Source organism: Colletotrichum truncatum, assembly GCF_014235925.2.
Source record: "Colletotrichum truncatum strain CMES1059 chromosome Unknown Contig_0001, whole genome shotgun sequence".
Lineage (NCBI taxonomy): Eukaryota > Fungi > Ascomycota > Sordariomycetes > Glomerellales > Glomerellaceae > Colletotrichum > Colletotrichum truncatum.
The window spans coordinates 8,610,506-8,623,144 of record NW_027222398.1 but is presented as its reverse complement, the minus strand read 5'-3'; the positions used below and the strand labels follow the sequence as shown (position 1 = coordinate 8,623,144).

The 12,639-nt window shown below is 54.0% G+C and overlaps 3 protein-coding genes across 3 annotated transcripts; 2 read left to right on the top strand and 1 right to left on the bottom strand.

Annotated features, from left to right (window-relative positions):
- Nucleotides 1-3,008: 3,008 nt before the first annotated feature.
- CTRU02_202373 (protein spg20) lies at nucleotides 3,009-4,475 on the top strand (the record flags this gene model as incomplete). Its single annotated transcript, XM_070204029.1, has 2 exons — nucleotides 3,009-3,576; nucleotides 3,625-4,475. The coding sequence occupies 2 exons, from the start codon at nucleotides 3,009-3,011 to the stop codon at nucleotides 4,473-4,475; spliced, it is 1,419 nt and encodes a 472-aa protein (XP_070062611.1).
- Nucleotides 4,476-5,512: 1,037 nt separating this feature from the next.
- CTRU02_202372 (gamma-tubulin complex component) lies at nucleotides 5,513-7,899 on the top strand (the record flags this gene model as incomplete). The annotated part of the gene is made up of 2 exons (XM_036719780.1): nucleotides 5,513-6,142; nucleotides 6,193-7,899. 2 exons carry the CDS (start codon nucleotides 5,513-5,515, stop codon nucleotides 7,897-7,899), a joined length of 2,337 nt encoding a protein of 778 aa, XP_036588482.1.
- Nucleotides 7,900-9,511: 1,612 nt separating this feature from the next.
- Nucleotides 9,512-10,924, bottom strand: CTRU02_202371 (uncharacterized protein; the record flags this gene model as incomplete). Its single annotated transcript, XM_036719779.1, has 1 exon — nucleotides 9,512-10,924. The coding sequence occupies one exon, from the start codon at nucleotides 10,922-10,924 to the stop codon at nucleotides 9,512-9,514; it is 1,413 nt and encodes a 470-aa protein (XP_036588481.1).
- Between the last annotated feature and the right edge of the window lie 1,715 nt (nucleotides 10,925-12,639).

The following is a 12,639-nucleotide window of genomic DNA, read 5'->3' as shown; positions in this document are numbered from 1 at the left end:
TGAAATGTGCATGTAGTCGATCTGGCTCTGGATAGCATTATCCACTATAGTAGGACAAGTAAGATTATCCAAAGACATAGAAGAAGATTCCAAGGCTGGCAGTAGGTTACTTCAGTGGAAAGAACACTCGGACGGATTTCCAGTGTATTTGAGTACGCTTTAGGTTGTTCTTCATTGAACTCTTTCAGTCTCAGCAGGGCACCGCCCTGCTAAAGATTATGACCAGAATTGACTATTATCACGCGAAACCATCGTGGCAGCGTCAAAACATGATAAGCTTGCGTATGACTTGCGTATAGTTCCATTCTCCTCTATGATTTTCAGTCGCTCTGGGCTAACTTTAAATTGAGACTGTTAAAACCGCCCTTTGCGTGTAGGATAGGCTAATCACCCGCTACTGCGGTGGGAAATCTGGAGTCCAATGCAGGGGAAAATTCAAACGACATTAGGAGCCTCTTGAGCTGTCCAGTAGACAAAAGGGTCCATCAAAGTAAATGAATCTTTCCCTGGAATGAGATGACCACTAAAGCCCATAGGTTTCCTTTCCATCTGACGGGTCCCGGACCAAGAAGCGCTGCGGTTCGGGAGCTTGCTTCGTATAGTCGGTGAATAACATTTGTCCTTCTTGACATTTCATTGGCTCATCAGTATGAGAATCAGACGAGAGCCATGGTAACAAGAGCAAGGCGAAGAACTTGGCAATGGCGATATTGGTGACGATGTATACCAACTCTATTTCCGTACGTCAAAATAAGATTTAATGTTACTTTCTGCCCGAAATCATCGCGCCTAGACAGGCCATAGAAGAACCGCGAACGAAACGAGGGGTAACCGGAAGTAACATTGCTGCTACCGGTAGTGCATACTCGGGGCCTGCTGCATCTATGGAAAGTTGAGGAGCGGCATGCAATCGCTGATATTGAAGATACTGTTGATAGGTCACTGTAACGGTGGTCGTCTTTGTGTAACACAAGGTAGTACAAAGACAGTTTTCAGCCTCCCATCTCGCTTGAGGAGCTAGCCGAACGTCAGAACAACGTGGACTCCCATGCCAAAGGTCCCGTGAGGAGTATGTTTCGGCAGTCGATGCCAACGGCTCTCCGCCTCCAAAAGCAGTGAAACAACGAGCTTGCGTGTTGCTTTCTTTCACCAACAACAGAATACCTTACCTGGGAGGCAACAGTGGAGGGGTCACGATGTCGCAGGGGCTGTGGGTTCACGGCTGTATATTTCCCCTTTGGCCTCGTTTCCACCAAACAAACTTTGTTCGGGAAAGGTTCAAGATATGTCCATCTGAATGGCATACGCAAGACCTTGACGCGTGTTCAGTTCGTTGGGGAAATCTAAGGAGATGACTTTGTGATGCGGGCGAGGCTAAACTATGTAGCTAGCTGCGCCATCGCCATGCACTGATTCTATTGACCGATTAGAGGAAAAGGGTTGTCTTTCAGTTGATTTCCAGCTAATTTCGTGGAAACGCCAAGCAATAGAATGGAAATATCGACACTGTTCCATGTGATTATTTCTTGGCCCCGGTGCATTTACTAGATCAGCCCCCCGGACTCGTAACTTAACACTGCCCACTTCGTAAATTATCTGTTGGGATATTGGGATGACTCGAAAGATTGACAGAGCTGTGGTCCGAGACAGCAATACCCGAAGAGAGATTTGCCTCTCGCCTGATATCGTGCCAGCGTGCCAGCGTGCCAGCTAGGTAACACTGCCGATCGGAGAGGAGCAGGTATGGACCATGGCACGGTGATGTAGTTGTCTCATTAATTCCATGGCCATTGAATGGCAAAAAGATGACGACACCCAGCAGTAAATGGCAGTAAACCCTGAGGAAGGAGAGAGATACGTATCTTGCACAGCGGTTTTAGAGCGGAGAATGGTGGGGCGCGCCAAAAACGCACATGGGTCTGTGTCAGTGCAGTGACAGCTGCCGTGAGGGACTCCAGGGACCTAAGAGGTGGTAGGAGCTTCTTCACCACACCACTGGCGCCAGTTTCTGGGGGCTGTGCAAGCAACTGGAGCTCAAGCAACCTAGGAAACCCCACCATCAAACACAACAGACACCGCCCGAGTCTAGAAATGCTTTGTCCGGCCCGGTGATTTGAGTGGAGGGGCAAAAGGGAAAAAGGGGAGGGGAGGGGGTTGTCCATCTAGCGTGGTCTCTCCCGTTTCTTAGGATGACTACAGCAGTTGAGCTTAAGTCAGTGGACTGGAACCGCGGACCGGGGCTGGGAAAGACCTGGGACGGTACCATATGCCGCACCCAATGACGTCGCTCGCCGCTGAGAGGCCTCTCGAAAGGGCCATTGTCCAACAGCTAAAGAAAGAAGCACCAGTATCAGCGCCAATAACCAGCGCCGGCTTAAGCGCCATGCAAGCTGTTTCAATACCATCCAATCCAACCAAAGTCGCCGTCACCACACCCCAATCCCAATAGTCGTCACAAGTCTCTCGATTTCGTGGGCGAATAGTAGTCGCGTCTACTCTTCCGTCACCTCTTTTTTTTTTTTTTTTTTTCTCTCTCATCGCTTACCTCGACCTACCAACAACCTGCATATCTACTTCTCTTTACTGGCACCCTTACCAAATCCTCCCGGCTTCACAAAAGGTCGACCCCAAACACCCCGCGCTCCCCCCTCTTGCTTTATCGATACCCATTCCGGCTCGACTCTTCGCGACAGCCTGCGCTAGTCGAATTCCAAGACACTTGTGCTTTGGTTTTCTACCGTCTTGTACGGTCCGACCTGAATTTGACCTGACTTGCAGCAGTCAAGTTTTGAGTAATCTGTATAGCTTTTGCGCAACACCATCGTCATGGCTTCGGGACACAATGTACGATTACGAAGACTTCAAGACAATCCCGACTGAACCATACTGACAATGGGTTGCAGGATCCAAAGCTCTTATACGCCATCAATGGCGTCAAGGCCTACCACATCGCAAACGGCAAAGAGGAGTCACTGACTCCTGCCGGCCCTCAGACATTGTCGTTGTTGATGGTGCCGACATCCTCACCATTCGCCGATACGAACGGAGAGACGCCTGCAGAGGACTTCTACCTCCACCTCCACCTACCTCCCGAGCTCGACCTTCCACTACCCGCTACCACCCAGATCTACCACCAGCCACCGACGAGCTATTTGATTCCCAGGTGGGATCTCGGCCCTGACAGCGGTGCTTTCACCCGCATCGAGTTCCCCGATGTCGGCAGTCGAAAGGGGCTGCAGGAAGACGTCGATACCTTCGAGACCATCCTTGCCCAGTGCACTGCCTTCCTCGAACGAGCACCCCCGCCCAAGGCCTCGTCCGTGTCGAAGGGCCCCCCTCCCGCCGCCGTACCCTCCGCTACCTCTTCTTCAAAGTCGAGAGCTGCCGCTGCAGATGGCCTCCCAGCATATAACCCCGCCGACTACGAACCTGGCCAGGCTTACGCCCAGGGCAGTCACAGCAACAACAATGGCGGCAGGATCGTGTTGATCGATGAGGAGGACGGTAGCGTCATCGGCGAGCTGACGGAGAACTACCAAGTCGTGGAGGACCTGGGTGTGAAGCCCGGCGCGAAAGGTAAGTCGGGCGGCTACTCGGCCGAGCTTGACTCACATGGCATGCCAGATCCGGTGGAGATCACGCTCCCTGCCGACAACAGCCAAGCCATTACCGTTCAGCCCGTGTCGCAGGAGTACCGCGAGATGCTCATGCATCCGTCGTACAAGAAATCGTTCCTGGTATCCAATGCATCCAAGGCCTCACGTCTAATCGTGACGTCGTCCGACTTGGTTGCCAAGGGCCTTCAATCATCGGCTGATAGCTTCACGACCAAGACCAAGCCGGTAAACACACCTATGACATTCACGCCAGCGGCGCACGACCGCATTCGCCGCATCAATCAGTTCACCAACACGGCTGCCGGACTATCGGCGTCGACGGTGGGCCATATCGGTAAAGTTGCACAGAACCTAGGTGCCACCCTTTCAAGGAAGAAGGACGGCAGCGGAAGAGGATATGATAAGGATGGCAACCCCATTGAGGGCTATAAGCCTGGCTTGCTGAACAGGAGTCTGATGGCGTTCAACACGGTCGCCGACGGCATCGACCAAGCTGGACGTAATCTGCTAACAGGTACTTCATCTAGCGTGTCTCAAATGGTTGAGCACCGCTGGGGTGCAGAGGCCGGTCAGGTGTCAAGGAACATTGGTGGCGGCTTCAAGAATGTCGGCCTGGTCTACATTGACGTCACTGGCGTCTCCCGAAGAGCCATTCTGAAGAGTGTTGCCAAGGGGATGGTTGTCGGAAAGGTAAAGGGCGGAGGTCAGATTGTTGTCGGTGGCGGAGACGGCGGTAACACCGTGGGCTTGCTTGAAGATGGAAAGCCTCTCGCTCGTAAGGACGACCAAAGTGATACGTCCAGCTTATACACAGCATATGATGGCAACGGCAAGGGGCCAGCTGGCAAGATGCGTTGAGTTAACGAGCGGAACAAAATGAGAATATTTCAGGATAGCGATAAGCAGAGGATGAGATGGTGCTGCCATAGGGTCTTTATACCTTTACACTATAATATCCACACAGAAGTGCTGAGGCTCCATGTTTTCCATGTTTGATCGAGTGCGAGTGCGATAACGAAACTACTGGTAGATGTTGAAGCTTAGCCAAATTTAGCAATGAAATGTGCAGGTCTACCTCCATCGCACCTGGGGTAGCCTGGAACAGAAGCTGTCAGACGGCACCGAACGGAAGAGTGTGCCCCACAATAACCCCCCGGTCACCGGATCTCGTCGGCCGAGTCCGTACTTACCTAAGCCAGCGTTGAGTCACGTGCACTTCGCGAATGGGGCCGGGGTTTCGGGCAGCCACTTTACACTGACAGTCGCGTCGAGTCGCGCCGTCCCCCAATGCCAATCTCATCAGTGCCGCTGCTGTGATTTGGAAGAAGTCAGGCCCTCCAGCATGGAGCCTCCTTGAAGCGGTTATTGATTCTGTTGTGTGGCTTGCTCGGACTATCTCTGTTTTTTCTTTTCTCTGTAAAACTGGGAAATAATTGTCTGGCTCGTGCGACTACAGCAATTTATGCACAAAACAACAAGGTATCTGCCAACCACCGCATCACCTGTTACCACAACCTCTATGAACCCAACTGCCCCGCATCGTACCCAACGAAGCCGTCCATTGTTCTCCCACCACCAAAAAAAGCGTCCTGTTGCTGCACCCGGGTAGACGAGTAAATGTGTCGCTTTGAGCTCCTCGGTACTTTTATCCTGCTTGTCCGCGACTTTGGCGAAAAATCAAAGTCCAAGTCCAAGAAGCGGCCTCAAACCCGCGAAATGTACCGTCCCTGTCTCCGCCTCTGTCTCCGTCCCCTCGGGCTCTTCTGAAGCTCTCCACTCCCTGGACCCATGTCGAGATCCTCAATCAGGGACCGGGACTAACACGAATCTTTCCACAGACACGGCAGTCGCAGCAACAACAGCAGCAGCAGCATCGGTCTTGGGAGCAGAAAAACATGCTCCACGAAATCCTCCTCGCCCTCTCCGGGCACCCCTCCCCTCTCCTCCGAACCGACGCTCCAGAAGCCGATGCGCTATCATCGTCAGCAATCTCGCCCCCGGAACGGGAGCTCCTAGCCACCGCCTCGCACCTGAGCGACCTGCACATCAAGCTCCAAAGCTACACTGGCCCCATCGCCGCCGAGCACCCGTCCACGATATGCCGCGCCGTCGCGACCGCGGTCCAGTCCGTCCACCTGGCGGCCTTCCAGCGCAAGGTGCTGGAGGTCGAGGAGACGATTCTCAAAAAAGATTCGAGTCTGGTGGGCGCGTATAACATTGTACCCCTGACGGCAGTTATGGGCGAATTTTCCGAGTGGACAAGGCGGATGGAGTGGTTGTGGGAGATTACCCAGTTCATGCTGCGCAAGCAGCAGGGGCAGACGTGCCGTGGTGCGCAGCTTATTGACCGTCTGCGCAGCGAGCTGCAAAGCGGTTATGTGGATATCGAGAGGACAGCAATGAGTCTTGTGTCGGTGGCAGAGACGGCGTGGCTGAAGCAGGTCTCTGCTTGGATCCTCTATGGACGGCTACCTACGTTTGGAGGCGGAGACTTTTTTATCCAAAAGTCTGATGGTAGCGACCACGTACGCCGACCCAAACCGTTTTGGCAATCCACTGAGCTGACGATGAACAGGAATACATCTCGGTGCCCTTGTTACTGCCCAACTTCGTGTCCCCCAAAACAGCGTCATCGATGCTCTTCATCGGCAGGTCTCTGAACCATGTCCGGGTCAAGAGCAGTATTGAGTCCGGCCTTCAGGGGCTGGATCATCTCTCGTCGCAGTTGAAAGAGCTTGCTGCGTTGACATTCCCGCTTGATACGGCTAGCTTCTCGCGGTCCATTACCGCCATCCGGCTCACACTCTCGCGCACGATCCTGCTAAAGTTGCTCCCGCTCACCAAAGTTGTGGAAGCGCTTCAGGTTCTGCGCGAATTTTTCCTCTTGGGCCGCGGCGAGTTCGCCATGGCGTTGACGCAGCAGGCGGACGAGAAACTTCGGAGCCGCTGGAAAAGGGCAGACAACCTTGCCTACGAAAAGCGCGAGGGCCTCGGCACCTTTGCTCTGAAGGAGGGCGAGGTTGCAGCCATCCTAGCCAAGACCTGGGGAGCGATGGGCTTGATGCAGGGGCAGCACGCGGACGAAGACGAGGGGCTAGAAATAGGACGAGAACTGTTACGGTTGAATCTGACGAAATCTAAGCCGGCGGCGCCGTTGAAGCTCGAAGCCAGCACTTCACAGCCGACGACCAAGACGCTGGCCACCACCCCTTTCCGCAACCTTTTGCTGTCTGTCCCCGTCGTCTTGACCATGCAGATTCCTTCGCCCCTGGACATGTTCCTCACATCATCCGACCTTCAAATCTACTCTACCATCAACTCCTACCTACTTTCCATCCGCAGGGCGCACATCCGCCTCACCGAACTATGGAAGATTACCTCCTTACGTCGGCATCACCCGGCACCTCCCGGTCCCCCGGCCGGTAGCATTCGGGTAGGTCGATCAAAAGTGGTGCTCCTGCGCCAGCGGCACACGACACGTTCGAATGCTCTCCGCAGCGCATGGGTCACTTGTAGTTCAGCAATTTTCTTCCTCTCAGAAACGGAGGCATATCTACAGACGGAGGTTGTCGCGGGCCTCTGGGATGGCTTCCAGTACTGGCTAACCCTGAGCGAGAAGAAGCCCGACCCCAAGGCCTCCTCTACCACATCGCCATCAAAGGCAACCCCCACACAGGCATCAGAAGATGAAGAGGACGACGAGGAGGAGGAGGAGGATGACGACGACATCTGGCTGGCTCAAAGCACGTCCAATTTGAACGTGGCTCCCAAGACACCTGACCCGACACAGACCCGCGACCCCCAAAGCCTCGCCACCGCCCACAGGGCCTACCTCCGCGCCCTCTCAACGCGCTTGCTCCTCACCTTCCCGTCATACACGGACCCGCTGTACAACCTACTCACACACACCGACCACCTCGTCGCCCTAACACAACGTCTTCACTCGGTGTGGACGTCAATGGACCTCGAAGCCGACGCCGGCGTCGTTGACGCCTTTGTCGACCTCGAAATCGAGGAGACGGACGTCCGCGCCGCGATCCGCGATGTGGAGAAGCATGTCAAGGACGGCATCCGCGAGGTCATTGCGGCGCTGAGGTCGCTCGAAGCAGACCCGGCCGCTTTCGCGGACGAAGAAGAGGGCGGCGAGGAGGGCGTGCTCAGGGAAGAGGGCGAGTACGTCCCACGTCGCGTTGGCGGCGTGGAGAGACTCCTGATGAAGCTTGACCTCGGGGGCTGGTTCGGCGAGAAAAAGGATGATTTGTTCGGCTTTAGCCAGTACTGAAGAATAAGAAGAAGCAGCAACGCATGTCGCTCAGCCACCACCGGAATCCGACGAGACCTGTGCGAGAGACACCCCCTCCCCGACACCCCTCCCCGCCAGCCACCGCAGAGGGGGAACAAGTTCAAGGTCCGAATAATGCTGTCATGCTCGACACGAACACCAAAGCCTGCGCGATTTCTCTCGTCGCCTTCTCTGATCGTGTCCTTGCGGAACCGAGCTCCACACGAGGGAAATATGTTGTAGCCCGTCCGTGGAGGGAGATAGGGCATATCTCACATCAGAGGCAAAAAAAAGAACTCTACGTGTTACAGAGACAGCGCGCGTTGGTAACGCGATGACAACCGGCGGGACGGACCGGTGGACGTCATGGGTCACGCCAGGCGGGGCGGGGGGGAGTGAGCGCCTTTTTTTTTTTTTTTTTTAAAGAGTGTTGTCGTGGGTGGTTCTTGGCAATTAAATGTGTTCTTACGTTGTGTGACTAGGCGCGCGGGTGGCCCTTTAGGCGAAGCGTACACACACACGGCAGCAGCCCATCTTATGATGTGTGTCCGTCCGGGAGAGGGGGGGATGGTGGTACGACACTGACGGTGTTTCTTTGCGGCGACGGGTTTCCAGATCAGCGGGGTTTTCTTTAGTCCGGTTTTGTTTTTTCCTTCTTTTTTTCCCCTTTTTTTCCGTCTTCTGTTTCTTCCTGTAACGGACAGCGTTGAACGTTTTTGCATGTGTCGAATGCGGTTATTGATCATCATGAGGATTCTGAAAGCGGAGCATCACCACCCCAAAGGAAGGGAGGATGTGTATGTATGTGGGGGTGAGGATGGGGGGGGGGGGGCGGGGCAAGAGAGGGGGGGAATCATCATGGTATTGCATGAGCAAGGCGTTCTTTTTTTCTGTATCGATCAAATTCAGGCATGATAACGATTATGATATGATGATGGGTAAATGTGTTTGCCAATTGGAACTTGTAAATGGTTCATGAGTCTCTCTGTTCGTTTCATACAATCGACTCCTCTGGTGAGAGAGAGATTCCGTAATGCTATTGTGCGCCCTGACGCCGCGCCTGCTTAATTGATACAGAAAGGTAAAAAGAAATGCACACACAAAGACAATGTACACACAATACAAAATTTCCCGAAACGCCGTCTTCCATTGCGCGCCCTACCCAATCGTTGGTTGGGTGGCGGCTATACCCTTGGTATTATCCTATTCCCCTTATCCGCTCTGTCTCCCTCCGTGTGTGTCTGCTTTTGTAAGTGCTGCTGTTGCTGCGCGCTTCGCTTGCTGTTGATGTGTAGCTTCTGTAGCTGTGTCCTAATTTCATTCCTTTCGCCCCTAAGTGATAAAATTCGTACTAAATAGTTGTATGGTTTTTTTTCCCCTTCAAAATATTTGAAATCCGAAGCATAAGCTTGCTCTTCGAAACGAATGTTGAAAATATGAAGTCATGACAATAGCGGTTGAGACGATGAAAGTCATAAATCGTCAAATGCTAAAGCCGGTCCGATTTTGGTTACAACCGGTGATGCAGGTTTGTCCATGCCAGAGGCATCTCCTTCCAATGAAACAGATAGAGGACGTTAAAACATTGGTTTGAAAAACGCCAAGTAACATCTCAGTATGTCGAGATGGGGCGATGCCGCAAGGGGCTGGACTGCTGGTCCGAGGCGCGGCGCTGGAAAAGGTGGTGCATAAAGGCGCGGGGTCCTTCGACGTCGACCGTTTTCGTGGTCAAAGGCACAGGGATGCGGTGGACCTTCTTGACTTGCCAGCGGTCCTTGATGCAGTCATCGACAAGAGCCATAAGGCCAGTCGCGACGATCACGTCGGCAACGTCAGTGACGGCCTCAATGACACTGCGGTCACTGAGCCACATGTGGCAGGGGGGCACCCAGCCGCCGGCCCTCTCGTCATCGTAGACTTGGTTGGGTGAGCGAGTCTCAGGAACGATATGAGCGACGGCGGCGTCTGCCGCATTGTTGCCGTCCTTGACGAGGTGGAAGGAAGTGACGCCGAGGTTCTTGTCGATGACACGCTTCCACTGATACTTGTGACCCCACCACTCGAACTCATAGCGTTTGTTGTTCTTGCCACCGCGGCGTGAGATGTCGACGCGGGCGTAGTTTGAGAACTCGAGCTTCATGGTGTTGCTGGGGATAGGACGGGTCTTGGCCTTGTTCTCGAAAGAAGCGGAACGCCTAAAGACGGAGGAGTCTCCGTCACCGGCGCGGGATGAGGCACGGGATGAGGCGCTGGATCCCGGGCGTTGGGCCTCTTTATCCTTTCCGGCGAGCGAGGAACCTCCCGAGTTAGTGCGCGAGAGAGGCTTCCGCGTGGAGAGCGTCCTAAAGGCACTAGAGAGAGACCGTTGCAGAGTGGGGCGCTCCTCGGTAGCGGGCTCGATGTACTTGCGCTTCGAGTTGCAGACCTCGCGGCCCGAGTCGCGGCAGTATCGTCTGAGGGAGAACTCGCGCTTGCTGAGGTCGTACATGCGCATGTGGAAGAGCTGCATGGTGAAGGGGCGACGGCCTGGGGTGACGGTGTCGACTCTTAGGTTCATGTTACCATCGGGGGTAAACTCGTCGTGGCGAATAGATAACCTGTTCATGGAGGGGAAGAGCTTCGCAAAATCCTGGGGGGTGGAGGGGCGAACATCGTCGACAACGTCGCGACAGTAGACTGGCAAAGGCGGGATCTCGTGGTGCTCGTCGAAACTGTCCATGTCGATGTCTCGCTGAAGCTCAAGGTCATCCTCGTCCTCGGAAGCTAAGCTCGAATCAAAAGTCTCGACAGATGCCCTCGGGCAGTTACTCGTTGACGGGGAGATGTCCTCCTCGTAAACGGGTTGAAACTTGCTGGAGACAGGCTTCGTCTCTTTGACTGAAGCCTCGGTGCTTGCGTAGTAGGAGGTGGGCGTTGTGCTTTGTGATTGATACGTCTCATAGGAATCGACCGAGTCACAGCTACCTCGAGAGTCCCGACTACACGTGGAACTCTTGGAGCTATGTTTTCGATATGATTGAGGCATTGTGGTGGAGATGAGGAAGGGTGGGGGGAGGGTTGAATATTGGTTGTTGAAGGTTCGGAGGGATGACAGTAGCTGCCTTGAGATGGATCAAGGGAGGAAAAGAGGCTTCATATATCTATCCAATCTGGCCAGGCGTGGTCAAGTGTCTCGATGTATTGGGCTCTGGCGTTGGCAAGAGTGGAGGGAGAGGCGAGATATATTGTGACAGTTGGTGAATGATTAGGCAATGACAAGTTTTGACTGGTGAGCCGGGGTCTTTTTTACTGTCATCAGGTTGAGATGCCGGGGCGAGGGGGACTGGTTGGATGAAGCAGGGGTGGTTGTATGGCTTCAAGGCTGTTCTCGGTGGATTGGAGGATGTTGGTTGGGAATGATTAAAAAGGATGTATGACAAACGGTTTATGAATATGGTACAGTTGTGAGAAATATGGCTTAGGCAGAGAACAGGCCGAGTTAAGAAGACGGGGAAAAAATGAAGTAAAAAGTCGGCATGATAGGAATGGTGATGGATCGGAGCGTAACGGGTGGCAGGTGGTTTGCTTCTTAACGGTGGGTGGGCAGCTTTCCAACGGGGAGCAGGGAACAGGTCGACGGGGATCGGAGATGTCAGAGGTAGCGACCGGCCTGAAGTGTTGCAACAGGACCACGACCAGAGAAAGGCCATAGTGGGATTGGAACAGCAAGGAGGGCTTGGGGACCCCTGCTTGGGGCGTGTTATGGTTTTGGGGTGCGCTAAGACGGCGGCATGTACCTCAGCTGCAAAGTCCGAATGGAGTCATACACGTACCCTCCCTGGCGGCAGGGAGGACGACAAAGATGGGACGAAGAGGGACGGAGAGGATGAGAGAGACGGTATCCGAATGGCTGGGCATTCAGGGGGGGGCGTGTACTAGAGCATACGTGTAGGAGGGGGGAGGAGGATGTGAGGAAGGCGAACGGACGATGCCACTTGGGGAATGTGGATGCGTGGGCGAAGTCGATATTCGTGGGCAAACTCGTGGGATGAAGAGTCATGGCCAAGTCACCGTCGCTGGTGAGTTTGCGTGACGGGTGACCCGGGTTTGGTGGAGGAGTGACATGGTCCAAGACTGGCCAGACCATTATGGCCACTATGGTTTAACCACGTCAGGGCGGTCAGGTTCGGCAGGCAGGAACAACTCCCATCCAAGCAAGCAAGGTACATGCGATAAGGCAGGCGTCAAGGCAGGCGTAACCGTACCTTTTCGCAGTACCACGCGGTGAAAAAGCGGCATCCGGTATCCGTACTTTTACAAACAGTAGGTTTTCAGTAGTGGCAGCAAGTTAAACACGGCGTGCACGGCATGTGTGGGGAGCGACGGGAAGAAAAGTTTCGCTGGGCTTGGCTTACAATGCAATGAAGTGAGGGAAACGGGGAGAACAGGAACGGTCGCCCGGCGGTGGGATGTTCCCTGTAACGAAACGGTACGAGCGGTAAATCTGTTTCTCAACAACCACTAGTACACTACGTAGTAGTAGTTGTGACCCTGGAAAACCCACGAATAAGCACCATGTCGCATTCCATTTTGTCTCTGCCCAGGCACACAAGGCCCCAAGGCTCCCAATGTACCGTACCTACATAGTATCCGTCTCCATCCGCAAACTTACCATCCGCAGCGTAATGGTTTTTTTGTGGCACCACCAGTCTGGCGGTAGACCTTCCGTGGCATGTTCTGCTAGTAAATCTATACAACATT